At 42.1% G+C, this 27,561-nt stretch overlaps 1 protein-coding gene across 2 annotated transcripts in view; it reads right to left on the reverse strand.

Moving 5' to 3' along the window:
* Positions 1-27,561, reverse strand: part of SETBP1 (SET binding protein 1) — a gene marked incomplete at both ends in the record, with an annotated part of 355,245 nt that overhangs the window by 171,586 nt on the left and 156,098 nt on the right. For both annotated transcript variants that reach the window (XM_080714810.1, XM_080714809.1), the window contains one exon: positions 21,133-21,186. In XM_080714810.1, the coding sequence (XP_080570936.1) occupies positions 21,133-21,186 (54 nt within the window). The remainder of the gene's footprint in view (positions 1-21,132; positions 21,187-27,561) is intronic.

Raw genomic sequence — 27,561 nt, forward strand, 5'->3', positions numbered from 1 at the left:
ATTGCCATGTTAATAAAGCTTATAAAGATGACATTTTTCTCTACATTTCTGCTAGGTGCTGATGCTTAAGATGAACTGGACATATGTAAAAGGTTAGAGGGTCTTTCCAGAAGAAGACTTTGTGTAGAAATGAGGACTATGGATTCTATGCATCTCCCTTTTTATTTTGAAATTGAAATGAAAATAAAAGTACCCTATTTAGGGAAAATATGCAAGTGGAAGGAAGAAAAAGAGGAAGGAATGGTAAGGGTAGAAAAAAGAAGGATATGGGAAAATAAAAAGAGAGTAAGAAAAGGAGAAAGAGAAAAAAAGAAAAGGGATGACACTGACCCAAAGGATTAACAAATTTCTTGGATAGAATAAAAGCTGAAGCGGTCTATGTCCCAAGCAGTAAGCTATAGAAGAACTATACTTATTCTTAAAAACTTTGATTTGTACTCACTACAGCCTGTAGAAGTTCTATCTCTACAGGACTGAAATAGAAAGATAAAGAAATGGAGATGGATAAAATACTAAAGGCTGAAACATTTAAGTATATTTTAAGCACAAATCCCCCATTTTGCATATAAAGAAACTCATACACAGCACAGACACACTGGCCAAAGGTTTAGTCTTTTCTTTGATTCCTCTGAGCTTTTAAAATTAATTTTATAGCATAGCCTGTACTTTGTTTTTAAATGTTTCTATGTGTGGGACTTTTGTCTCCCTAAAGCCACCCGACTATATGTTGGATCTAAGCTCTCCAACAAAGCAGGGATGCAGTGCGGTTTGGGGCACATCAGGGGCATTGACTAAGAATTTATGAAGACAAACTGCATGAAATATAATGCTCAAACAAAGAGGATGCAAAACAGGACCAGAACTGAGGTGATTGGAACAGGCAAAGTCTCCTTGCTAGTCTTAATAAAAATAGGCACAGGTAAAGATGTAAAACTCAGCCTGGAGGCAGGTTTTTCCTGGTGTTCATAGGGTCTGGGGCTGGTACCCACAAAACTTCCTCATCTAAAACCTCTGATCTTCCTGAACTCAACTGATTATTGACCTTGAGACTATTTATGGAATGCTTAACTCCTGAGGTCAAAGGTTACATCATTTGGTAAATTTTAGCTCCTTGGTTCCCCAGATACAGAAGTCACACTGTCCAATGGAATAGCTTTTAATTCTATCAGACTCATAGCCCAAGGGATAAGTTTCAACATTCATGTGTTGCCAAAAAGCAAGAATCAGAATAAACTGAAACAGAAAATTCTGAGTGATTGTGGTATAGTGTGTGTCCAAGGTATACTGAAGAATATTACCTTTACAACATTTTGACATGTTTATTGTAAAAAAAAAGTACTTCATGGTCCCTTTCTTTGAGTTCATATGTTCATTCACTTATTAAGAACTCTAAGTATATCAGCAATAGTCAATAAATAATAGTTAACATTATTTCTTATTTAATTCAGCCCTTGCAAAATATATTTGATTACAGATTAGTTTTATTCAGAATACATTCCTAAAATTTCAGGGAATATGATTTAGAAAATGATGGTCAGTGCCATTTAACATTTTACAGATAAAGAAATTGAGACCTCTAGGTTGCAAAGTAAATATCCAATGTCTCAAAACTCTGGTAATGAGCTTTGTTTGGCTTTAAAGGCCCAAAATGAAAAGTTCCCAATTAAAATTGTGTGTTCGTATAAAATAAAATCCAGAGAATGGTCCAAAAAGTCTTAACAGTGGTCCTTCTTGAGTAGAATTTTAGGTGATTTTTTATTCTTTTCCTTAATTTTATTTTTTCCAAATTTTCACCAATTAACATGTATTACCTAGAAATCTATGATAATAGCACTGAACTCATGATATACTGAAAGGCCCAGATAACCTATGTTATTTATTTTTAGAAAAACTTCAAGATGCCAGTGGGGTGCAGCATAATAGACTGGAAGAATTTTCATTTGGACAAGAGGATCTTCCCTGACACATATTTGTGTGTGGGGGGGTGGCTGGGGGTAGAATCCAGGGGCTTTCTACCTCCAGGCTACACCCCCAGCCCCATTTTATTTTTTATTTGGAAACAGGGTCTCACTAAGATACTGAGAGCGTCACTAAATAGCTGAAGCTGGCCTCAATCCTGCGATCCTCCTGTCTCAGCCTCCCAAGTACTGGGATTACAAACATGCACTACTGTGCCTGGCTTCCTGACACATTTTCCATGTATCAGTTTTGTCAAACATAAAAAATTCTCCCTGATAGCTTACTTGTGAATTACTCAAAGTTGCTGGGGAGTACTGTTCCTGTTTTATAATAACTTTCTGGTTTTTTTTTTTTTTTTTTTTTAGGTACTAGGGATGGAGCCCAGAGGCATTCTACCTCTGAGCTACACCCCCAGTCCTATTTTTTATTCTTTATTTTGAAACAGGGTCTCACTGACTTGCAAAGGGCCTCACTAAGTATCCAAGGCTGTCCACAAACTGCTAGCCTACTGTCTCATCCTCCCAAATACTGGGATTACAAGTGTCCGCCACCATGCCTGGCTTGACTTTCTGGTTTCTGAGTCCAAAGTGACTTTTTTAAAAGTTCTGGCCCAGAACTGGGAGTGGGAACCATGGCTCCTGGGTGAATGCTGTTTCTGGAGGGACCTGTTTCTGGAGGGACCTGTTTCTGGAGTTTCCTCATCTCTGCAAAGGGTGGTGTTCACTTGGAAAGGATGTCAGAGGAAGGAGACTCAAAGGATATAATGACCTGGAGAAATGCCAGGCTAAATAAGTCTTAAATTTGTGTTTACTGAGAGAGTAATTTGTTCCAGGTAAAGAGCTAGGACTCTTACATATGCACTTGATCTTTCTTACATCATGTGAGGTGTTTTTCCCTCCATTGTATGCAGGAGAAAATGGACACTTAGGCAGCCTATCCAACTTGAACAAAGTCAGAGGCTACCAAAGATGGAAGTGAAGATACAGTTTCAGTCTGCCTTTGTGCCTTGCAGAAAGCTTTTCCTACAAATGTCACTTAAAAGTGTCCAGAGATTGGGTGCTAACAAGGCACACGGGAGTGAGTTCATTCTGTTGCTGGGAAATTCTTCCTAAATAAACTTGAAATCAGCCTCTTTCAACCAATTCCCACGGGTTTTAATTTTTCCTTTGGGGGGCAATTAGTTTAGTAGCAATTCTAAATCTCTCGTATACATAAAAGAGAAATGTAAACTGGGCATCATGGTGCATGTTTATGATCCCAGAACTTGGGAGGCTGAGACAAGAGGATCAGGGATTCTCGGGCAGCCTCAGCCTATGAGTGAGGGTGAGGTCCTTTACAACCTAGTGAGACCCTGGTTCAATTTTTAAAAATAAAATAAAATAGGGCTGGGAGTGTAGCTCAGAGATAGAATGTCTCTGGCTTCAATCCTCAAAACCCAGAGAAAAAGAGGAAGAGAAAGGAGAAAAGGAGAGGATGAAATAAGTAGGAAGGGAGGAAGGAGGAAGAGAGGGACAGAGGGAGGGATAGAGGGAGGGAGGTAGGGGGGAGAGAGAGAGAGATGTATAGAGACACTATTGGTACATAATTCCAAATATACTGATGCATTACGCCTGAAAAAGCAAAGAATAAAAGAAAAAGTGTGACTGAAAGTCTGGAGGCCTTGGTTTTAATGCCAGTTGGGTCACTTTACCACTTATCAGAAAATTTTAAGAAAAATCCTTTAATCTGCCTCAGTCTCTACTTCTTCTATAAAATGCAGCTCATTATCCTCACTTATTCTATCTCTTACTGGTGCTTACCAACTCTAGGAGCACAATGAAAACTGCTACCTAAATGGAGGTCGCCTTTTTTATTTCCCCCAGGGGCGTTACCTCCGAACTACACCCCCAGCCCTATTTTTTATTCTTTATTTGGAAACAGGGTCTCACTGAGTTGCAAAGGGTCTCGCTAAGTAGTCGAGGCTGTCTATTAACCGTGATGCTCCTGTCTCAGCCTCCCAAATGCTGGAATTACAAGTGTAAGCCACTAAGCTCGGCTTATAGGCTGCTTTTTCTTCTTTCCTATCCTACATATGGGTTCCATGGGTGCAAGGTAAAAAATGCATATTCTAAAAGTCATTCTGGTAGTTGCTTTTGGTAGAGAGTCCTGTACCTTTTACAGGCACACGGCATGATTAGCTATCCTAGACTGATCCAGGTTTATGAAAAGTGAAATCACTAAGATTATTAGCACAAGGGCCAAGTTTCCCAGAATGGCTTTTCATGTCATATTTTTATTTCTAAGACTTTATTGAAGGAGATGGAAGAAGAAGAGACTATTTTTATGGCAGCTGAGCTACTCCAGTGCCTCTAAGACTGGCCCAGTCTGAAGGGGGCAGACACAGGGTCACACCCTGCAGAGACTACATTTGATAAATTGCATCTAGATCATCCCACTCACAGAGCAGGCCATATCACCAAGTGGGAGAGCTGTCCTCTGGGTTCTCGTGTGCACACATGAATCTCCCCATGGACAGGAGATCGCTGAATGTTTTCCAATTGACGCTGATGAGCAGACTGGCCGTCACAGCTCTCTCTCTCTGCCACTGGTTGTAGAGTCACTGATGCTGTGTACACAGGGCTGCATTTGATGGCCTCACCTCCATTTAGTGCTTTATGTTATCCTGTCCCTGGGGGTGTGCATGAGACAGCTCTGCCTCTTATCTGAGAGCCAGGAATGTTATCTGAACAGCTGCCTGCTACAGAAAGACTGGTGTCAAACCAAAGGCACTGATTGAAGTTTTTCTTTTAGGGAAAACATACACGTGGGCATACACACACACACACACACACACACACACACACACACACTTACACACAATCCAAGAATTAATGCTCGATGTGATTCCTTCCAGTTAAAGTATATGTGCATGCACACCTGAGAGCACACACACATACACGTCCTGGAGGGAAAGATCTGCAGGGCTGCTAAAGCCTTGCCATGCTAACCCGATAGCCTATGACCTATTTCCTGTCCTTGCCCAAGCTCCTGCCAGACTTCCCATCTAAAATAAGGCCTGCCCCTTTCTTGGGCTTGTGGTAGGGACCCTCAAGAGCAGCTGAGCGAGTGAGGACCTGAGGAGCACTTGAGCTTGTCACTTAGAAGCACTGGCAGCTGCCTTTGAGTTGGAAGACTTTTCTTCAGCAGGCCGAGTGGCCTTTATCACAGTTCGTAGGCTCAAAGGAGAAAGAGGCAGGTGAAGAAAAAGAAGACACAAAGGCTGCTTGTCACTAGGCGGAGGGAAGAGAAGAGCTCCCGTTCTCCTTGGGGCTCTGGCTACAGATGACAGCTGAGCACAAGTGGAATCAAATCAAGCCTTTAGCTCTTCGTCTGCATCCCCAGAAACCATAGATACCGCCTCCACCGGAGCCGTCAGTCAGACCCAGCACAGTAAATGCCCATGATTAGCGCCTTCCTCAACTGGAGTTTAAGTGGAGAATCACAGCTCATTCCCCAAAGTAGCTGGAGCCACACACCCATTATTTCTTCAGAGCCAAATGTAAACAGAGAATGAATGAATGTTTCTGCACACTCCCCAAATTTTATTACCCCTGCTCTAATGCTTGGGAAGAGGTGGATCTCTTTTTCTCTTATGATTGCTTCTCATATTTGAAATGATCTGTATATTTGACATTCCACCAAATGATTCTCAAAGGAAGACAATGAAAGCCCCGGTACCCCCATTTGTCAGTATTTAAGGCTTAATGAACTCTTGGCGAGTTCTCTTCTCCCAAAGCTGCGTGTTTATTATTGCTGCTTAATGGTGATCTGTCCGATGCTCCAACATGCCAAGACACTTTGCTCCTAATCAGAAATATATATTTATTAACTAGCTAGTTAATCTACAGAGAGGTTTTCTGGAGATTGCCACTTTCGCTAAGAACTACCAAACCCAGCTGTGCTCTTTATATTAAAATCCCAGGCATTCTCCAGTGGGAGGGGGACGCTGGGTCCAGCCTGCCTCTGCCTCCACTCAAAAATAATCTTCCTCAGCTGCATACGAATCTGTATGAAGAGAAGAACATTCAGAGCTCTAAGCCTTTAGGTGCAAAAGATTCTCTACAAATGCACATTCAGAGTAAACAAAACCCATCAGGCCCCTGCTAGAGTCCGACGCCTGATTGCACTAAACACATCACGTTGGAATCTGCAATTGGCAAAGTAATTGGCGTTATTACAGCTGATGGGGAATTTCTGATGCTGCCCGAGCTCTCTTTTGAAATAATACTCAGCCATTTAATTTGTCCAGCTCTCGTTTAGCTGATTGCTCTTTTCTGCTGGAGTTTATCAAGAATGAGGCACGCTGCCTCTCTAGACGCCTGCAGGCTGAGATTTCGCAGGCGTTTCTTGTTGCAACACTCTTCCATCTCTTCCTACCCATCCCTGCCTTTGGCCACTGTTCCTAAGATGCCAAAGTCCCAAAAATACAATGAGTGCAAGGTAGGTGAATCCAATTTCTTTACTTCAAAGCTGTCTACTTTAGGTCCTACAGTCAGCGGTAGCTGCAGGTATAAAATCATTGTGAAATGCAAATAGACCTTCAAAGATTTGGTTGTCCTAAAAAAAGGCTCCTGAAACTTACTAGCTCCAAAAATAAGACAATAAGTAATAGCAGACATCTTCAATATAAGGCCAAGGCTAAAAAGCATTAGAGAAATATCAGGATTTGTATACTTGTAGTTTTATTTGGGGGAATCTGTTTTGACCTTTGCTACACAAACAGTCTCAGAATAGAGGTCTACACATAATATTGACAATGTGCTTTTTTGTGCTAGAAGCACACAGATTCTTCTTCTTCTTCTTCTTTTTTTTTTAATCATACTGGTCCTTCCCCATTTTTATATTTCTGTTCCTACCAGACCAAGAGTGGGGGTGGGGAGCCAAATTTAGCCAGCTGTGTTTTCTCATTCTACAGATAAGGCTGGCATGTGGGCACAGACCTCTCTTTTTCCCATCATCGAGCTACTTGCCCTGTCAGCACATCAGCGATGGACTGTGTGCTGTGCTGCAGACAGGTCTGTCGGTCAGCACGGTTCTTCTGCAGATGCGATGTCAGTCAGATGGTCCATTAAACCCAGAACCTACATGTTTCCTGAATTGCCTCGTCTCTTATTTTTTCATGCAGCAAAAAAACCCTGAATTTAGGGGTATAAAAAGTTATCACATAAAATCCTAAAAAAAAGGATCTTGGACAGGACCATTTCTGTGCCTTTTGGTACAATTTCTCACTGAGGTTTGTGAGAAATAAACCACTGTGACTAATATTCTTCCACAGGGTAGGGGCCAGAATAGATGTTCAGAAATGTGGTCGGTACCACTGTTAAAATGAAGCAACACTCTGGTGCTTGATAAAAAACACCTGATACATGTGTTAAAAGTCATTTGGTTGAGAAGCTGAGACAGTAGGATCATGGTTCGTGGACAGCCTCAGCTACTACTTAGGCTTTTTGCAACTCGGTGAAACCCTGTTTCAAAATAAAGAATAAAAAATAGGGCTGGGGGCGTAGCTCAGAGGTAGAATGCCCCTGAATTCCATCCCCAGTACCACCAAAAAAAAAAAATCATTTGTAATACTTTATAGTATTTTAATTATTTTTTGATACTGGGAACTAAACCTGTGGCATTCTACCTCTAAGCTACACCTCTAAGATACACCGGAGCCCTTTTTTGTTTGTTTGTTTTTGTTTTGTTTTGGAAACAGGGTCTCCCTAGGTTACTGAGATTCTCCCTGTGTTGCTGAGGCTGACTTCAACCCTGCGATCTCCAATCTCAGCCTTCCAATTACTGGGTTTACAGATGTGGGCCACTATGCCCAGCTCATTTTAAATATTTTTACGGCTATTTCTCTGCCGTAAATGAAAGATAAAATGTTGATTTTAAACGTGCCATAGGTATGGCCGGGCGTGGTGGCGCACGCTTGTAATCCCCGCGCTTGGGAGGCAGAGACAGGAGGATCGCGCAGGTTCGAAGCCAGCCGCGCGCGCTGGTTTAGGAGACCCTGTTTCCAAATGAAAATGTAAAAATAGGTCTGGGAGTGTAGCCCGGAGGTAGAAGGGCTTCCAGGAACCCCAGTGCCACCAAAAAAAAAAAAAAAAAAAAAAAAAAAAAAAAAAAAAGTGCCATAGGTGTTGAAGGAAGGAAGCAAGCAGTGAAGGCACCTGGGGTGTTCTCTTCTTCCTGCCTGACAAGCCCCGCCCATTCCTGAGCCTATTCCTGCTGTCTGACCTATCCCATCTTCTCTTGGGGTCATTTTCCCAGGGCCACAGAGTCTGCCAATACTCATTTCAGATGGTGAATGCCAGGACCAAACTTGTGGATAGGACAGGAGGATTTAAATTTTTTTTTTTTTTTTTTTTTTTTTAGTTTGTAGCTTTTGTAGACCTTCCCCCAAACCTTGGATAATCCCAAACTCTAGTCAACATTATTTTGGGAAAATGGAATTTGTGATCAAACAATGATATCAGAGGTCCACAATCAATTTTAATTTTGTAACTTAAAAGTGTAATAAGAAGTACAGTGTGCATTTATGGAGTGCTTTTTTTTTTTTTTTTTTTTTTGCCATGGGCCGATCTATTCAATCCTCAGAAATACCATAGGGTAGGTATCTTTCTTCACTTAAAGAGGATCTGAGCCATGTAAAATTGAAATAACTTATGGAGGTCACGTAGCTAGGATGATGCAGACTTCTCCTTCAAAATCATCACTTTGAGCCCAGACTCGGTGCTTTTTACTCTAAAACTGTAAAGCAATGAATGAGAAGTGTTCTCTGTGCTCGATATTAAAATAGTAGATGGAAGAAATATGTGTTTTGTTATTACACAAGCATCACATTTTGCTACTTAAAGTAGTAAGCATTACAACAACATCCCTCAAAGCGCTTGTGTTCTGCACCATTGGCTTGGGTTGCCTGTTGAAAACATGGATTCTGCAGGAAGCTCTAATCTACACCCCCCCTTTTTTAGAAAGGGGGGGATGCAAAAGAAAAATCATGTGTAGAATCTGGGGAGGGTGGGGGGAAGGATTCCCATTATCAGGAAAAATATCAGAACACTAGGGTGGAGGCTGTTTTCAGACACTATAAGGATACTATAGGGTCCCTCTCCTGTGGCAGTCTTCTGACACCTCTCAATGGGTCCTTTTTGTTTGATGGAAGATGAAATAAAAGGGGTAAGTGGTCAAGGAGACAGAAGAGTGGCAGCGTAAGCCAGGCAGTAGGGCTGGAATTTCAAAAGAGAACTTGTTCATTTGCTCAAGAGTAGGCTTTTTACTTCATAAGGTAGGTTTAGCCCCATCGCACTAAAATAATTATGAAGACAATTCTCTCAAGTTTAATAGTGAATTTTCATTTACTCCAAGTCAATCATTCCAAGCAAGACCTAAACTTGCGGAGAATACAGTCATACATCATGGTAAAATTTCAGACCCAAAAAGTTCTGATGTAACTGAAGCTACTAACAAACACAGATACTTGCGATACATTATGAAATATCAGTGACTTCGTGACTCAAGTGATAAGAATTGCAGGAGAATATATTTTTTCTCTTGGCGGTACTGGGAATTGAACTCAGTGCTTATCTTGCCTCTGAACTATATCACCAGCCCTATCACATTTTTTGTGTGTGTTTTAAAACAGGGTCTCACCAAGTTGCCAAGGCTGGCCTCAAAACGTTAATCCTCTCATCTCTACCTCCCACATACTGGAATGACAGGTGTAAGCTAGCCTGGCTAGAATTTCTAAGAAGCTCTTATATAGGCCCTTTTGCCAAAGGAGTTGAAAAGAAAACAAAAATAGACAAACTAGAAATATGAATGAAGTGGAAAGAGTCACAGAATAATTAAGCCTTTGGAGCCTCAAGGGATCACAGAAATCCTCTAGTCCTACATCCTTGTTGCTAAGGCTTTTTGTTTTTGTTTTTTGTTTTGTAAAGGAGAAAGCTATAGTTGAAAGAAATGAGAGTATCACTCAAAGTTAATTCCCACTGGTTTGCCACACATCGTTGCTATATCTTTTGTAAAAAGTTTAGTTTAAATCAGAGTTTGAAGGTCTACATCATATTTGAATATACTGGCAGGGATAACATAATAATTCTTTTGATAAAGTGGAAAAACATCTCTGCATATGAATAATGCCCTTCTCTTTCAATACCCACCTGCCATTTATCAGTTTTCCTGTGTGTGAACTTCTGCACATTTGGCTTGATTTAAATTGTGCTCACCTATATACGGCCCTCAAATGGTCAGAATGTCTTGGGCATACGCATCAAAATATTCACTGGAGTCTAAAGAGATTTAGTATCCCAGGAGAACTTATTAAGACTTCATAATATTCTACTGAAATGTCAGGCTCTCTGGAAAACACCTGGAGAACTTCTCTCTGGGACCAAATGTCAGTGTTGTTTAAAAAAAAAAAAGCTACTAAAAACATTGTGAAGGCAGGAAGTACAAAACCTAGGGTATAAGACTGCTGATTTCATTTGAGAAAAGTAATAGTGTTAGGTTGCATTTTAGTAAGAGATGTGTGTATGCACATGAACAAATATTTTTTTGTTAAAATTTTTCTCTTATCGCAGATGTTCACGTCTGGTAAGAAAAATAATTAAATGAGTTGCTTTAGGAATTGTGAGAGGAGAGCCACGTTTGGTGTGAGCATCTAAAAGTAGCAAGATATACACTTTCACAGGTGTAAATATATAGAGAGAGGAAACATTATTCACAATACAAACATTCCTATACACATTCATAGGAGGAAGGGAGAGGCCAAATTCCATCTTTTTATTAAGACTAGAAAAGAGCCGGCTATTGTGGCACATGTTTGTAATCCCAGAATTCAAGAGGCTGAGACAGGAGGATCGTGGTTCACAGTCTCAGCTACTTAGTGAGGTTCTTTGCAAATCAGTGAGATGCTGTTTCAAACTAAAAAATAAATAAATAAATAAAAAATAGAGTTGGGGGTGTAGCTCAGAAGTAGAATGCCCCTGGGTTCCATCCCCAGTACCTTGTGTGTGTGGGGGAAGCTGGGCATGGTGGTGTACACTTGTAATTCCAGCATTTGGGAGGCTGAGACAGGAGGATCTCAGTTCGCTGACAGCCTCAACTAGTTAGTGAGGCCTTCGCAACTCAGTGGGACCCTGTTTCAAAGTAAAGAATAAAAAAAATATGGCTGGGGGTGTAGCTTGGAGGTAGAATGCCCCTGGATTCCATTCCCAGTACTGGAAAAAAAAAAGTCTAGAAAAGTCCACTGCTAAGGAATTAGAACAGAGCTTCTAAAATGATCTTTGGTGAACACCCAGATGTTTTATTCAAACCCATAATTTTGTATGGATACTTTAGTAAAATGCTAGAAAGAGCACTACTTGGAAAACTACTTCCTGCTTGGATATCATAGAATAGCCAAATTGCTATAGAAGTTGATTACAGATGTAACTCATGGCAGACCAGTGGCATTTGACAGGCCACCAGTTTGAAGCCCATTCTCTGTATGGTATTGAACCAGAGACCAAATGTATGTGGTATAGCTCATACAAGAACAGACATATGAAAGATCTTGAGAGTAAAGCAATATGTTTACTAAGCAATAGTCTGAGCTGGGAAGACTTAGGGATAGAACTTGCTTTGGAAGATAGAGGAAGAGGTACACTAGACACATATATGCATTCTTCCTTTGGCCTAGTAACATAAAACTAGATCTTAGATTTATGTCTGACCCAGAAATAATGTTGAGATCTCAGGAGAGAAGACCACAAACCCAAACACCAGACCATAAACCCAAACACCATCATTGGCTAGTTTACAGTCTCAGGTAAGTTGAATGGAAAGAACAGATGTGAGCTCCGTTTACAGAATCCATCCCTAGCCATACTTCCTCTGCCTAGAGGGGGGAGAGTAAAACATCAGATAATAGGGTTGCTATGGTGGGGATTGGATTCCAAAGGGCTACTGAAGTCATAGGACACACCTGGTACAGGAATCACTATTGGCACAAAAGAGCTTTCGTCTCCTCTCCTCTTTCAAGCTTTTTTTATTCTGCTACAATTTTTATCCTGAAATTAAGAAACATGACTTAGACCTTGGGGAACTTCTGAAAATACCATTTTCTAGAACCCATCCAGAGCAACTCAAGCCAAACTTCTGGGGTTAGGCCCGGATTCCTGTGTCTTTTACAAGTACTCTTGATAATTCCCTTCCGTCGCTAAGGTGTCGCCTTCAGTTTTAAAAGGGCAGGGGGAGTAAGGGTGGCTGGCAGGAGGGAGCAAAGAAGCACCTGTCACAGGACTTTGCAGGACTTGTATACTGCCTGGCTTTACAAGGGTTCTTCTTAGAGTCCTGGGAATATTACATGGTGAATTCAAAACAAGCCAACCTGTTTTTTCATGGCTGAATATCCTGGACAGCCTGTGTTTGCCCCACCTCAGTTTCCTCCTGTATAGTAGGGAAAAACACCATGATGATCTTCCCTTTTGTTGCTGGCAAAAGAAAGGGAATGAGAACCACGGCAAATCTTCCCAACATGGATGGATTCAAAATGCTCTGCAGCAATTCTATTACTTTGAGGTATACAAGTTGCATTTTGTTGGTATCTGACAGAGATCAAGAAAATTCAATGTAATATATAAAGGTGAAGATAAAACTGGTTGTCTTAGTGTTACCAATGGTCAGGCTGGATCAAAATTATCTTCGCCATGGAGCTAAGGTCTAATTCAGGGTGTCAACACAATTAAAGAACACAGATGTTGGAACCAGATTCCTTGTCTCAAAACCCACTTCCACTAAGTTTGCGCTTTGTAACCTTGAGTTCTCTGTGCCTCTATGTGATTTCTTGTAAACTGGGGATAATGTAATAATTGATTTCAAAAAGGCTTTGTGAGTATTCAATAACAAAATGCATATAAATTCAAAGAACATCGTTTGACTCACTTGCAGTACGTCTTTGCACAGGTATATTAAAGCAAAGGCAGAGCGAGCATTACCAAGCACCAGCCTTGGCTGAGTCCAACAAGGACAGGCTGCCCTGGAACCCTCAGAGCTACTATTTTAGTCTTTATAGCTGTGGATTTTGAACTCATAGATAGCTGATGTCCATCAGATAATGGTGATTCTGTTCTGAAAAACAGGATCAACCCTGGAAGAACAAGCAACCTCAGCATTTGGGGACTGAATGCTACGAAGAGGAGCTATCAACTCACTGCAACTCTCTCCAGCTGGTCTTGCTATTTCTCATTGTAGCCACGGAAAACAAAATACAACCATCAGGACACCTGGTTACCTCTGTGGTCTCTGCACTGCTTCTCTTTTCTTTCTTTCTTGGAAGATGGTCAAGTGATGGTTTCTTTCTACTCAGAGATTCTACAGTCACACTTCTGTAAAAAGAGCTGTTCCTCACAGAATGTTTGGGGATTTTGTAAAACACACTTCTGGAATGGAAACAGCCCTGGCTGTGGGAGGTTGTACCCACTGGGGATATTAGTAGGACAGACTCGGGTCCTGAAGACTATGGAGTAGGTTAGGGGTTCACCTGGGGAACACAAAGCCCTCCTCCTTTGAATGCTGGGTTGTAACCATTCTTACCTTGAAAGAATGAACACTGCCTTTCCTCAGGACCCACATTTTGGTTATCAGCACCCCCCACTTTTCCGTCCGGCCAAGTCGTCCCTGTGTCTCCTAACTGACTCGGAACGTTCACATTCAAATCCTCAGCAACTTCGTGATTGTCTCCCACCCAGCTTCACTCCCTACAACTTCTGTGGAGAAACAGCATAGGCTCATTACTAGAGCGCTCTTCATCTCATCACACTATCTTCCAATGGACGTGACTTCCTACATCACAGCTCTGATGTTTTTTGAGTGGTTACTGAGGACTGAATGCAGGGATATTCTACCACTGAGCTACATTCCTAGCTCCTTTTCTTTTCTTTCTTTCTTTCTTTTTTTTTTTTTTTGTTGTGCTGGGGGTCAGACATAGGGACATTCTACCTTTGAGCTATACCCCCAGCCCTATTTTTTATTTTTTAGTTTGAAACAGCGTCTCACTAAGTTGTGGGGGTCTCACTAAGTAGCTGAGGCTGACCACAAATCGTGATCCTCCTGTCTAGCCTCCCAAACACTGAGATTACAAGCATGTGCCACATGCCCAGCTTCCTAGCCCTTTTCATTGTTTTATATTTTGAAAGAGTATTTCACTAAGTTGCTGAAGCTGATTTCAAACCTGCCACCTTCCTGTCTTAGGCTTTCAAATACTGTCAAAACAGATGTTTGCCATCATGTCCAATTATATAACTCTTGATTGTTCTCAAGCCTTCAGTGTTCACACTGTCTCCAGATGAATGCCAAAACCCAAACTCTGGATCCTGATTCAAACAAACAAACTGTAAAATTGTGTGTTGAGACTATGGGGAAAAAATCTGGATATAGACTGGGAATTGGGCAATACTTAAGATTTACTGTTAATTTCTTTAAAATTTTGTATTGGTGCATTGTAGTCATACATCTTAATGGAGTACAAGATGGTGGAGGCATACATGCACACATCACTCATTTAAGCCCTTCCCCAATTCCCATTCCATTCCCTCCTACCTCCCTCCTTCTCGTGTTTGGCTTGGTGACTGACTTTGAAATGTTTGTAAATGTAGATGAGATAATGGCTTCTGATCTCATCTTCTGTTTTCTCTTTAAGAGTCTCAACAAGTGTTTATTTAATAAATGAAGGTACTTTTTTGCAGTCTATACACATACATATTCTCATTTGCGTCTCCTTCCAAAAATTAATAATATAAAACAGGCTTCATAGATAAAAAAAAAAAAAGAGGCAGAGGACAAAATGGCTTGCCTAAGATTGCACATCTGATAGGGGATTAGGGGATAATCCAGGACTCAGTCCTGTGATTTTACCTTAAATCAGAGATAGGGCCAGAGGAAAGGATACCTTTAGGAACAGAGACACAGTGCTCAGATGGCACTTCAACAGTCTGCCTTCCCTCCTCTCTCTCTCTCCCAAAAATCTCCATTGCTTTCCCCAACCTCTTTTTCCCTCTGACATCCATTTCCCCATGTAGAAAATAGGGGTTAGATGATTTTTCCCCCATGTATTTGTTTCTGGTGCATTGTAGGGGAAAACAAGCCCTTATTGGTGTAGACAAGCTTATTAAATGAAATGGTTTGAATTTAGATTGTCCCGCTATGACTCATGAAAATGAGGAAGATCGGAAGCCAGGTTTGGTGGCTACAGAAAAGTCCTCAGTGCATGGCCTGGCGGATTTTATATCCTCTTCCCCCTCATTTGATCTCTCTTGCTTCTGGCCTCCATGATGTGCCGGAAAAGCCCTTTCTGTCTCCCTCTCTCTACTTCCCACCACCATACCTTGAGCTCCACACCCTGTCCTCACATGGATCAAATCTGGAATCTCTAAACACACTGTGAACAAATAAATCTTCCATCCTCTAACTTATGAGGTCAGCTGCTTTTGGATTACATCAGTGAGAATGTTGATGAAGATACCAAGTACTTATGAATAAAGTCACATGATAACTAGGATTTGTTTGAAAACATTCTACTCCCTAAATTAAAATTAAAAGCCAAAGCAAATGTGAATACAGATAAAATAAGACTGATGGATTAGTATGGATTGTTAAAGTTGGCCCTGTGGTGTGCTTGGCTGGGTTCCTATCAGTTCTGAAGAGCTAATTGACAATAATTTTGTCAACAAGTTAAGTCATTGGTAGCTTAAAACTGGTCATGATAGAGCTATGTGTACCACAGAAATCAGCAAAGCCCATCAATTAGGGCTTTTTTTTAGTAGCATATAATGGAAGCAGGATTTCAGATATATGGATTTATTTTAATTTTATGCTTACTGTAGAGAACATTTTAAGTCATTAATACTTATATATTTAAATCCAACTGTTTTCATAGAGTCTTAGACCTCATGAGGCCCCACCCTAATTTCTCACCATCTTCCTCCTTCTGAGGAAGGCAGGGAAATGAACCTATGTCCCAGTCTCCCGAACACACCCAAGCTTTGCCATCCTTTGGCTCCATCCAGGCTTCCTGGCCCCGGGGCAAGTTCACTATCTCACTTCCTTCTCTCCCATCTTGGCTTAGTTGCACAATATCTTTCTCCATTAAGCTTGCATGCTCTCTCCATACAGGAAGAAAATCATCATCTGATTTTTTAAATTAATTCAACCCCTACTTCTCTCATAGAAGAAATTATTGAATTGTGCACACCTGGCATCCTACCAAGTTGCTCTTACATGCACTGTCTTGTCCAATCCTCACAACTATCAGTGAGAGAAGCTACACAACTGTTTTTGCTTAATAAGAAAAATGAGGATCGGAGTCATTAGGTAGCTTTGCCAGGGTGACGAAGTTGACACTGGTGCCAGGACATTCCAGAACTTTCAACTTCTGGGGAGTGGTCTAGGCATGGCAGGGAGTCCCACAAAGAGGTCTTGCATCACTACTTGTGAATAAAATGGCAACCAAGTGGCCCAAAGCCCTGTCTTTTCCATACTGAAAACATTTCCCTGTCTGCCCCACTCACTCTGTTCTCACCTTTAATAACAATGTGCCATTGACCATCGTGGCAATTAATATTTTAAAGACTCGCTAAAAATGGCTGCACTTCAGAGGCAGCTCTTACACCTGCCCTCACTCTTGAAATAATACTCCATTTTTCCTAAAAGAAGGATCTCACCACTGAGATGGTGAAGAATTCATATAGCAGGAAAGGACCGAGTCTTTCAGTCAGTGCTCTTCTGGGGGCTGGTATACTTCTCTAAAAGGCACCATGGCCGGGTGCCATGAACCTACATCTGATTTGATCCTCATGCTGCATTAATTTCTTTACCATTTCTCCATCTGGGCCCTTGTAATCATGTGCACAAGTTCATGGGCACTTCGCTATAATGTTCCAGCAATCTTCACATCCATCAAGGGACTGAGGAATATCTGAGAATAAACAAATGCCAGGAAGCCTTTATGATGCCTATGTTCTAGGTAAGGACACTAGCTCCTAGCGTCTTCTTCGAATTGCTCCTAGAAAATTCAACTTGTAAAAGATGAGCAAGATGGGGATGTAAATAAGTGATGCCACTAGTAATTAATACAAGGAGAACCAGTTGCTAGATGAATTTTCAGTGATGATAAAAGCATGCAAACAAACAAAAAGGAAGGTAACAGAAAAGCATACAGCATATAACATAAGTTTAAAAATTCCATAGATGTATACATCTATGTAGAACAAAGGTTGGAACACTATAACTCTAAATGTCTTCACCTATGCTTCTGGGGTGGAGTAACAGATTTGTTTTTATGGGTTTTTGTATATTCCAACTTTCTACAGTAAGCACTGAAGTTTTTATATTAGGCAGAAAAGAAATAAAAAGAAAGTAGGGAGAGGAAGACATATAGTTATTGGGCTCCTATGAAGGATAATTAGATGTCAGCTTTTATTCTTCTTGGGGTGGAGAGGAATGTTTCAAAAAAAAAAAAAAAAGATGAGGATCCTTATTTCCAATCATCCAAACACTCAAAGGGAGGGGCATCAAGTGTATTTTGTTACTTCAAAAAGCAAAAACAAGTTGTTAGAAGATAAAAGAAGATGTGTTTGTGTGTCGGGGGTACCACAGAAGAAAGAAAAGTTAGGGTGGTTTAGATGTGAATTGCAGAAGCTTTTTCATCTGTGCTTTGAAAACTCACTAAGAATATGACTCACCTACCGGCCCCCAGTCTGACTGGAGGAGATAGTGGCAGTCCTCTGACTAGAGGCCAAGCTCACCACCTCTGGGAAATCCACCCACCATTGATGCATAGTAGCTCAAACAGCACAGTTTCTCCCGGCTTTTACCTACAAAATCATGTGTTTCCATTTGGGAGAATGGCATCTTTGGAAACCCATTACAGTAGAGAGAAAGGTAGACACTCACTTCCTTAACCTCTTCTGCTGTATCAGAATGAAAAGAAAACAGAGACAGACAGACAGAATGGCCCAGTCCAATACAGTCACCAGTCTCTACACTTTCCAAGTATCCAAAGGCTTGTGAGGAAGTCATCATCTCCTTTAGGAAAAAAACACAAAGCAGGCATAAAAAAATTTCTCTACATTAAAGTGATCAGTGTAGACCATGCAAGAGCTATGGGGCTGATCAAAGTTATCCCAGGGCAGGGTCCTCCTGAGAACCCACTGACAGTCATGGACTGTCCCTGGAAGGGACTGTGCCCATGAATTATTGCAGGCATCAGGTTGCATGGGGCTGAGTTTCATCTGAAACCCAAAGAAAGAATGGGAAGAATGACAAAAGCCAACAACTGTGGCTGGAGGAAGCAGCCTGCAGCATGTGGGTAGCTTTCTATTTCTATTGGGAAAAGAACCCAAAGGGTGATGCTGACTTAAGACACATCAGAGTGTTTTTGATTTAGGAGTGACCCTGGAGCATTGACTTTGATCTGAGCATTACACGCTGGCCAGAAGATTCCCAGGACTTCCTGGCCTCAGGAGCAGGCATCCTGAGGGGTGAAAAATACACATTGATGCTTTGAGCCTCCAGGAGATGACACAGAAATGGAATAATGTGCAAAGGCTGAACAGAGCCAGGGGAGTGAGTGTTTGCACTGGAAGCAGCGGGGAGTGTGACAGGGAGTGAGGAAACTGCCTTTCTAGGATCCTGTTTTCCAAAAAGATGGACGTGTCTCAAACATGTCCAGCTTTCCCTTCACTTACTAGTTCACTTTAAATCTAATATCTAGCAATCTCTCTAAATAAATATGCAGAGTGGCTTATGTGTGGCTTCTTTCAGGGTGAAAGAAGCCACACCCAAACCATACACACATATGTAGCACTTACATACTACACTTTCCGTAAACGCAGTCTCCATACCTTTCCAGGCAGCAGCATAGCATCACACACAGACCTGTCCCTCCTTTTTGTCTTCTTTCTTTTCTTTTTTCCTTCCTTCCCTTCTTACTTTCTTTACTGTGTGTGTGGGGGGGAGGGGTACTAGGGATTGAACCCAAGTGCATTCTGTCTCTGAGCTACATCTCTAGCTCTATTTTATTTGTTATTTTGAAACAAGGTCTCAGTAAGGTATGGACAGTCTCACTAAATTGCTGAGGCTGACTTCAAACCCATAATCTTCCTGCCTAAGCCTCCCAAGTACTAGGATTCCAGGCAAGCACTACCATGCCTGACTCCCCCCCCCTTTAAAGTAAATTTTCAGACAAAAAATTATTTAGCTGGGATGCCAATGTATGTAAGTGGGTGCTGGGGTTGAGTGGTCTGTGGGTAAATGTTGATTTGTTTGTGCTTTTATGTTTCCTTAGTTTTTTATATTTCCTGGAAGTTTTTCTGAATAAGTGAATAGCTACACTAGTTACTCACCAGTTTTCAATAACTAGCAAAAAGGCTCACTGGACATCTATTTCCAAAACCTCACTGCATCAACAACAGAGGATCAACAAGCCATGACTGTCTTGAAAACACCTCAAACTGGCATGTAGATTTACTTTTTTTTACTTCCACCAATGAGTCTTCATTTTGCTAATTATCCTCCTCCAGCCTCTGACTTTCCACTTTCTATCTCCATTCCCAACTCTCCGGGGAATCCCAGGCTACTTCATGTCAGGACTTGGGTCAGCATCTCCAGGCAGTAAAAGGGAGTCAGAGGAAGTAACTCATAAAGGACACCTGACTGAGGGCTTGCTGGGCTCTTGCATGTAAAACATGTTTGAGAAAGATGTTCCAAATAGATGGAACTCTTGCTATGAGAAAATTACATGTTCTTCTCCCAGAAGTTCACTGCCATTGGTTTTGCAGTATTTTTCCACAAAGTCATAGCACTGTGGGGGGGCAATGAATTAGGAGTGATGAGAAATTTCCTATGGAAAAGGTGCAGATCCTGAGCACTGTAACCATAGCTCTTGGATTCACCTATTTTTATATGTAATCTGTGTCTACAGAGGAGTCTGTGTGAGAAAATTAAAGCATCTGTGTGTCTAGTGTGCATTTGTGTATGTGTGTGTAGACATTGCCTCCTCTTTCAGAGAAGGGAGGATGGCTTCCCATCCTCACCTTTACCATGCAGAACCCCAGAAAGTCCTTGCCTGCACCCTCTGATGGTTGGCCCACGGTGACCTCCAAATAGCACATGGGCAGGAGAGAGCAGTAGTCTACTTCCTGATGGAGATCAGTAAAACTCAACTGCTTGCCTCTGCAGGAATCTGAAGTTAACCTGGCCATAAGGCCATGACTGTGGGGCATTTGCACAGGATGAATACAGGAATGTGAATAGCCTGTCCAAACAGAGAAGCACAGAAGAAAAATATCCAGCCCCATCCCATCCTCTATCTCCTTTAATTCAACCTTTTCCTAAGCTGAGTAAGCCACCACTCAACATTCCAGGCATCATGTTGTAGACTTTTTATTTTTTACTGTAAAACATTAAGAAAGCAGGAACAGAAAGAAGTTGTTTTATCCGGGGTGGGATAAAAGTGAAGAGATGGAGGGAGAACATAGGCTAGCAAGTCATTTTCATGGTCATCAAACACCTGGAATCAGAGAAACTGGAGGTCCGGGGTAAACTTCTCTGTCGTCATGCTAAGTTCATTCGCTCATAACTAAACTACAAATCATTTCACTTTGTCTTTGTGCACTGTAATCATACATCTTGATGAAGTTCGGGGTGATAGAGGCATACAGACACACAGGCACTTGAGCTCTCCCCAGGTGCCCTCCCTTGCCCTCCCCCATCTTCCAGTGCTCAGCCCAGGGACTGGCTTTGATAAGTGTGTCTATGCACATCATGTCCATTGAAGTGTTTCCCTCTTCAAGTCTTTTTCTCCACTCCCGTCTCCCTCAGGTCCCTGAGATGCCCATCAACAAGTAAATAGGTTACAAGAGTATAAGATATATACACACAAAGAAATTCTACTCAGCCACAAAGAAAGACAAAATATGTACTCTGCGGGGAGATAGATGGAACTGAAGAATATTGTACTAAGTGAGATTAGTCAGTCACAAAAAGTGAAAGGTCGGATATTCTCCCTCATAGGTGGAGGATAGGACTCAGGACCTCGTACCAAAACTGGGACACAGGAGGGACACCTTTCACTTTAAATTTCACACAAGCTTCAGGGGAACTCACCTGTGGCTGAAATCCTTTGAGGTCACTGGCTGCAAGGTCACTGGCTGTGAGGAGCTGGAAAAGAACAAAAAAGTTCTCATTAGTGATAATTTTCAGAGTTTGCATACGCATCCCCAGGACAACTGGCCTGCCATCGGACTTACCAAAGCCTGGACCAGAGCTCAAGAAGCGCAATTTCAAAAGGCAAACGTGGCATTTCTGAGCTAGGAATCTAGCCTGGATGGATTTCCACCGTGTCCACCACACCTCTGACTCCATCTTTTCCCTTCACCTCCCTCTCCTAACTTCCTCCTATATGCGACCAGTTCCTCAAAGGGTCTTAAATTAGGACCCTATGGTTGGACTTCTGGAAGTTGAGTGGCTCCCCGAAATTGTGAGAATAACTGTCTGTGAATCTATAGATGCATACATTTCCTTAGAAAGAAGGTCCCTGGCTTTTTTCATACTGTCAATGTAGTCGCGATAAATGAAGTTAAGAATTACTTTTTCAGAGCCAAAGACCCAGCTCCTGTAGGGGAGATTCCATCCTTTGTTTATCCATTCCTTTTTAAATCAGACCAGTAAAAATGACTCTTTCCTTTTCTTGCTTACATATGACTCAATTTCTCCTTATCTTATGTTACCTGTGATTTTATGTACTGCTTAGAAGTTTGTCTTATGCTTCAATCATATATCACATTAGAAAATAAGAGTCAGGTTTACATATAATTTTGCAGTTTTCCTTTTAATCAATACTAAGGAGCAAGGTTAAGGGGGTTGTTTGTTTGTTTTTGTGTCTTCTCCAGGGCTTGAAACTAGGAGACACTTAATAAAAACACATGATTAACTAATGAAATAATCACATTCTTTATTGTTGCTTTAAAAGCACTGGGACTTGGTGGAGTAAAAAGAGAAAGGGAAGATGCTTATTTTGATTCAATGAGTATGACCACTGGTTTTGTTAGGCCTGAAGAGCATTTGTGAAAAATAGGAAAGATTTCATGTTTTCTGTGACAATATTTTGTTTGGTTCAACAAAGAAAAGGAGTCATGCTGGGCTCCAGTGCCTCTAGCCTCTGGAAAAGCTCAACAGGGCTTTTTAGCTTCCCTAAATGACTCTGCCAAGAGTGATGTCTAAGTAGCATTAGAACTAGAACCAAGTTTTCTCCCCTCACCTGGGCCTGCCTGAAAACAGCCAGTTCAGCTCTATGATTTTAACGAAATAACCCAAGCAACAAATAGCCCCTCAGACCACTTTCCGAGGCACTGAGGGCCAAGCATGATTAGAAGACTCGAATTTCTGCCTTCAAGAACCTGCAGTTTTGTCAAATGGTTAGATGTGTATACTTCAGGACAAGCAGAGTGTAGCACAATGCATGTGCCAAACTTTGAAGATACGGTGAGAGAGGTCAGGATGCAGTTGTTGAAACAGAGTGAAATTTGAATTCAGCCTTATAAATGAAAGGTGGTGGGGTGAGGTGCTCCTTATGGGAGCAATTGAAAGAGCGTGGGCAGGGACACCTAGCAGGTCCCTATTTCCCTCTATCCAATGTCAGCCATAATCTCCTTCTGAGAAAAGGGGGCACTGTGAGAGAGCCAAGACAGGGAATCACCTGGGCTCATAGCACACTGCTTGCTGCTTTGTATAATTTTTACTTTTCAATCTCCATAAGGCCCTAACAAAATAGGAAGTATCTCTACTTTATGGAAAAAGAAATTTAAGGCTTCCTGAAGTTAAATAATTTTTTTTCTAGGTGTCCTATAAATACAGGTATTTGGAGCTTAAATCCCAAACTATGTTTTCCCAAAACTCAGGCTTTTTCCTCCATCGTAAGATGCTTCTGAATTATATCACACTGGAAACAGATTGTTGAGGAGATGTGACCTAGGAAAGTGGCCAGGTGCCAGGATCTATGTCAAGTGAGCCATAGGCTGTAACAAGAAGCTTGAGTCCTGAAGAAAGACTCTTAACTAACCTTTCCTCGCAGACACACTTACTTAATTGGTAATAACCATCCAGTCTTCTGGATTTATCAATACAACCTAAGCTTCTAAGTTGAGCTGGACACTGGGAAGAGGGACACAAAGGCTGGTGAGATGGCTAAGGGCATGGGAGAGACCTGTGCAAGGGCACAGTTGCCAATGTGTGTTTGCATTCAGGTGTCAGAGCCCAAATTCTCCAGGTCTGCAAGTAGAGCTGGCAAAGATTTTTCACCACTTTTAACAGGGCTTACCAGGTTATCATAAGACCAAAATGTCTAGTTCTTGTTTGTCCTGAGATCATGAGATCATGCAAATGTGTCAGAAACGTTCAGCACTCAGAACTTTTTTCTTTTTTAAATTGGTGGTTCTGGGGTTTGAACCCAGGGGTGTTCTACCTCCCAGGTACACCCTCAGCCTCTTTTGGGTACTGAGATTACAAGCGTGCACCACCATGCCTGGCTACTTTTTCCTATTTTCACTTAACAAGCCCATTCCCAAGGAGATGATGCTAATTCACACATTATCTTATGTACATCCCAAATGGTTGAGAAGAGCCTAGACATACAATTAGTATCTAAATCACCTGTTGGTCAAACGACTTAAAAAGGAAAAGTGGAGAATATTGTCACCGGGAGCCGAGGACAAGAACGACTAAATTGCTCCGTGTGGAGAACACAAGCGTGAGAGGCAGCTCAAGACATCCTTCAAGTTGACAAAGGGAAATGGCACTCAGCACCAAGCACATTTCCTGTGTGAAGGAGGCACTCCAGTATCTGAATGAATTAATCAACGCCTACGAACGATGAGAACAGACTCTTCTCTAGCTGCTACCAGTTCTCCCAGAGAATATTGGTCTGTACTTAAGTGTGGAAGTCGGAGGTTAAATTTAAGCAAGAATGCTATGAAAATCAAAAAGGCTGAACAATGAATGAGTCTACCACAAGCAAGAGATGGAGGGCTCTCACTTCCCGTGGATGAAGGAGTTACAGGTTGAATGGGACTCTGCAACTCAAATGTGTGAGCTTATCTGAACGTGAATGGGAAGATGCCAGGAGGTAGTGTCGTAGATGGTAATCCAGTGACTTCTAAAACTCTTCAGTTCCCTTTCTTTGCAGATGCTGATTCTCCTTTATTCTTTTTTTTCTTCTTTTGTGGTACTAGGTATTGAACCCCAAAAGCATTCTACCTCTGAGCTATACCCTCAGGCCTATTTAATTAATTAATTTATTTTTTGGTGGTACTGGGGGTGGAACCCAGGGGCTTTCTACCTCCAGGCTACACTCCCAGACCTATTTTATATTTTATCTGTAAACAGGGTCTCACTAAGTAGCTGAGAGCCTCACTCAGTAGCTGAGGTTGGCTTCGAACCGGCACAGTCCTCCTGGTCTCAGCCTCTCAAGTGCAAGGGATTACAATGCACCACCATGCCCGGCATTTTTATTTCAATTTTAAAACAAGGTTTCATTAAATTGCTGAAGTCCTCACTAAGTTGCTGCGGCAGACTGGGAACCTGTGATCCTCCTGTCTCAGCCTCCCAAGTACTGGCATTATAGCCCATACCACCATGCCTGAGATTTGATTCTTTTTCTTTTTATTCTTTTTCTGTTTCTGCCATACTGGGACTGGAATGGAACCGAAGGCCTCCTATATGCTAGGGAAATGTTCCACCATTGAGGCGCATCCCCAGCCATTACCTTGGATATTCTGAATATTTTACTCACGATCTTGTGGGCACTGAAGCTGTCAGCTGACCTGGAGGCAGCCAAAGGCAAGCTTTGTCACCTCTCCTCAGTAAGGGTACCAAAAATCGTGCACAGAATCCTGTATTTGATTATTATCAAGCCATGACTCCCATTGTGCCAAGCTCCTGGGTTCTAACCATGCTGCAACCAAGTGCAAGAGCTCTTGGGCAGAACATAGCTCAAAGTGGGTGATGCCCTATACATCTCCACATTCTGCACCCAGGAAAAAGAGGCTGGCCCTCAGGCACCTAAGTGTGATGCTAAAGTGTCAATAAGAGACAAGAATGTCCTCCCGTATTTAGAATTCACCCATTACCTAAATCCAGATTCCCCCTTAAAAGAGTTCCAGTCTTAAAAAAGAGTTGAGATCTGAAAAAGGCAACTGAAGGTTCCTAGGAAGGAAGGAGGACATCACTGGGCTCCAGAGACACCTCTCCTGGGGCTCTGAGGTAAGGGCATATGGTACAGACAAGGGATTTCCACTCGGTCCCCTCCCTCCCTTCAACCACAGTAGCTCTGCCTTTTCTTCTTTCTTGAGTTCAAATTCATTTGAAAACAAAGGTTCTACCACCAAATCACATTTTTAAAACTTTCACTTTGCAGGAAAAGAAGCTTCTAACTGACATTTTCATGACCACAGTCATAAGCACGCAGCGGACCTGCGTGGATCGCTGAAGTCCAGCTCTTCTGCAGCAGCCTCTGCTACTGAACATCCAGTCCAGTCCTAACCAGATGTTGGCTTCTCTCCTAGAGGTGGAACAGAAATGCTGGGGAATTTAGAGGAAATTGAGGCTGGCAAGAAATAATGCTTGTTCTTCCCCAAAGCCATTGCCTTAACAGCCACAGATCCAGACCTGTCCCCAATGCCCCCTCCTTCTGAGACCCTGACCCCATTGGGTCACATTGGGAAACAGTTCGCTGCTCATGGCAGCCCAGCTTGGTAGGGAGGAATCCAAGACAGGCAGGCAGAGAGGGGAGGAAAATGAAATCCACCATGGCTCTAGGGACTTCAATCAGGCTGAAGTTAATGAAAAGGATCCTGCCTTCCCTGGGATGGCTAATGTCTGCACCACTCCCAGCTAAAGGGCTGAGAGCAGAGAAGGGCAGACAGAATTACATTTAAAAGGCAAAGGAAGGAGAAAATTCTTTCATCTCCCTGGTGGAGCAGGCCAGTGTTCCTGGGGCCCTGTGCAGACCAATCTCATTCCTGACACGTCTTGCTGCTCTTTGGAACAATCCACATTCAAATATTAGGAGGATGACCCTGCCTTCCATGTTTTGAAGAGCTGCAGTTTCTCCCCTGGCATAAATTCAGGCTTTTGTGTCTTTTTTTTTTTTTTTTTTTGGTCTCTCCAAGCTCAAAGGGCAGGATGAGAGAAGATGAAGGGCGCCATGAGGCCTCAAAGGGGTGAGAGGAGAAATCCCTTCAGCTCCCCAAGCACAGACATTTTGTTCTCTTGTTCTCCTACTCTGCTCTCTCAATGGGCTTCTTCCTTTGTTTCTGTCATCAAAACTGACCCACAGGACAGCTGCAGCCAACAACCCCTGTGACCACCCTGGACCCGAAACAGTCCCTCCAACCAGCTGCCCACCTACCTGCAAACTCTACAACTTCTAAAGCTTCCCCCACAGGAGGGGAGGGACCTATGCTGTTTTTCTCCCTCTTTCTAGTTCCAAGGGACATCATTCCCTACTGCCAGCCTTTTGTCAAAGTACAGACAATACCATGGTAGATTAGAGCCTAACATCTCCCCACATAAACCTCAGGCTGACTCAGACCCCTGTGTCTGGGAAGGGGGTCACTGGCATTAAAGGGCAGGGGAAGTTCATGCTGGACATCTGGCCAAAGCGACCTCTGCCTTGCAGAAAGGCAGCTGGATAAAGTGAAGTCTGATGGCTCTGAGACTCTCAAGACTACTTGTTCTTCCAGATACTTCATTCTTGTGGGCCAGAGAAAGAGATGAAGGCATCTCATGAAATGCATATACAGATGGATGGATACAATGATAGGTAAGTTAGAAGATAAAAGAACAGAGCAATGATGTCTCTAAGGAGAATAAATGATCCATGCTCAAATTTGCCTTTAAAGATACTTACTACCTGTTCATTAAATGAGCCTTGTGTCATCTCAACTCCTTTCTTTTTAATATGTCATTGATTCAGTTTCCTACCTTTTAGGGAAAAAAAATTTATCCCCTGTTCACTTTGTGCCTTTTGCTTCTTTTTTTGGCTGTAGGAGTAAGCTGAACCCTATCCTATTCCAACCCTTTAGTCCACAAAGGGGCTGGGACAGCCTATGTGGAAGATGTCCCAGAAAGCCAAGGCAAATATCCAAAAATAAGTGTGTTCAAGGGTGCTACAGATTTATAGACTCATCCCCTTGAAAGTGGAAACTGAGGTCCAGAAATATTAAGTGACTTACCCAATAGGAACCAGGAGGGACAAATCCAAGTATAGGTACACAACCAAAAGAAGGTTTGAGATGTTGTTATGATTTGGATATACAGTGTCCCCCAGAAAAGTTCATGTGTTGGCAATAGAGAACTATTAAAAGGTGAAATAAGTCACTCATGAGGGCTCTAACTTTATCAATGGGGTCAATCCATTGATGGATTAATGATGTGAATGTATTTAGTGGGTTACTGTAGGCAGGTGGGGCAAGGATGGAGGAAGTAGGTCACTGGAGGTGTGACCCTGGGGACTATATCTGTTCCCGGTCCCTTCCT

The sequence above is a fragment of the Muscardinus avellanarius genome (genome assembly GCF_963383645.1).
Source record: "Muscardinus avellanarius genome assembly, chromosome: 17".
Lineage (NCBI taxonomy): Eukaryota > Metazoa > Chordata > Mammalia > Rodentia > Gliridae > Muscardinus > Muscardinus avellanarius.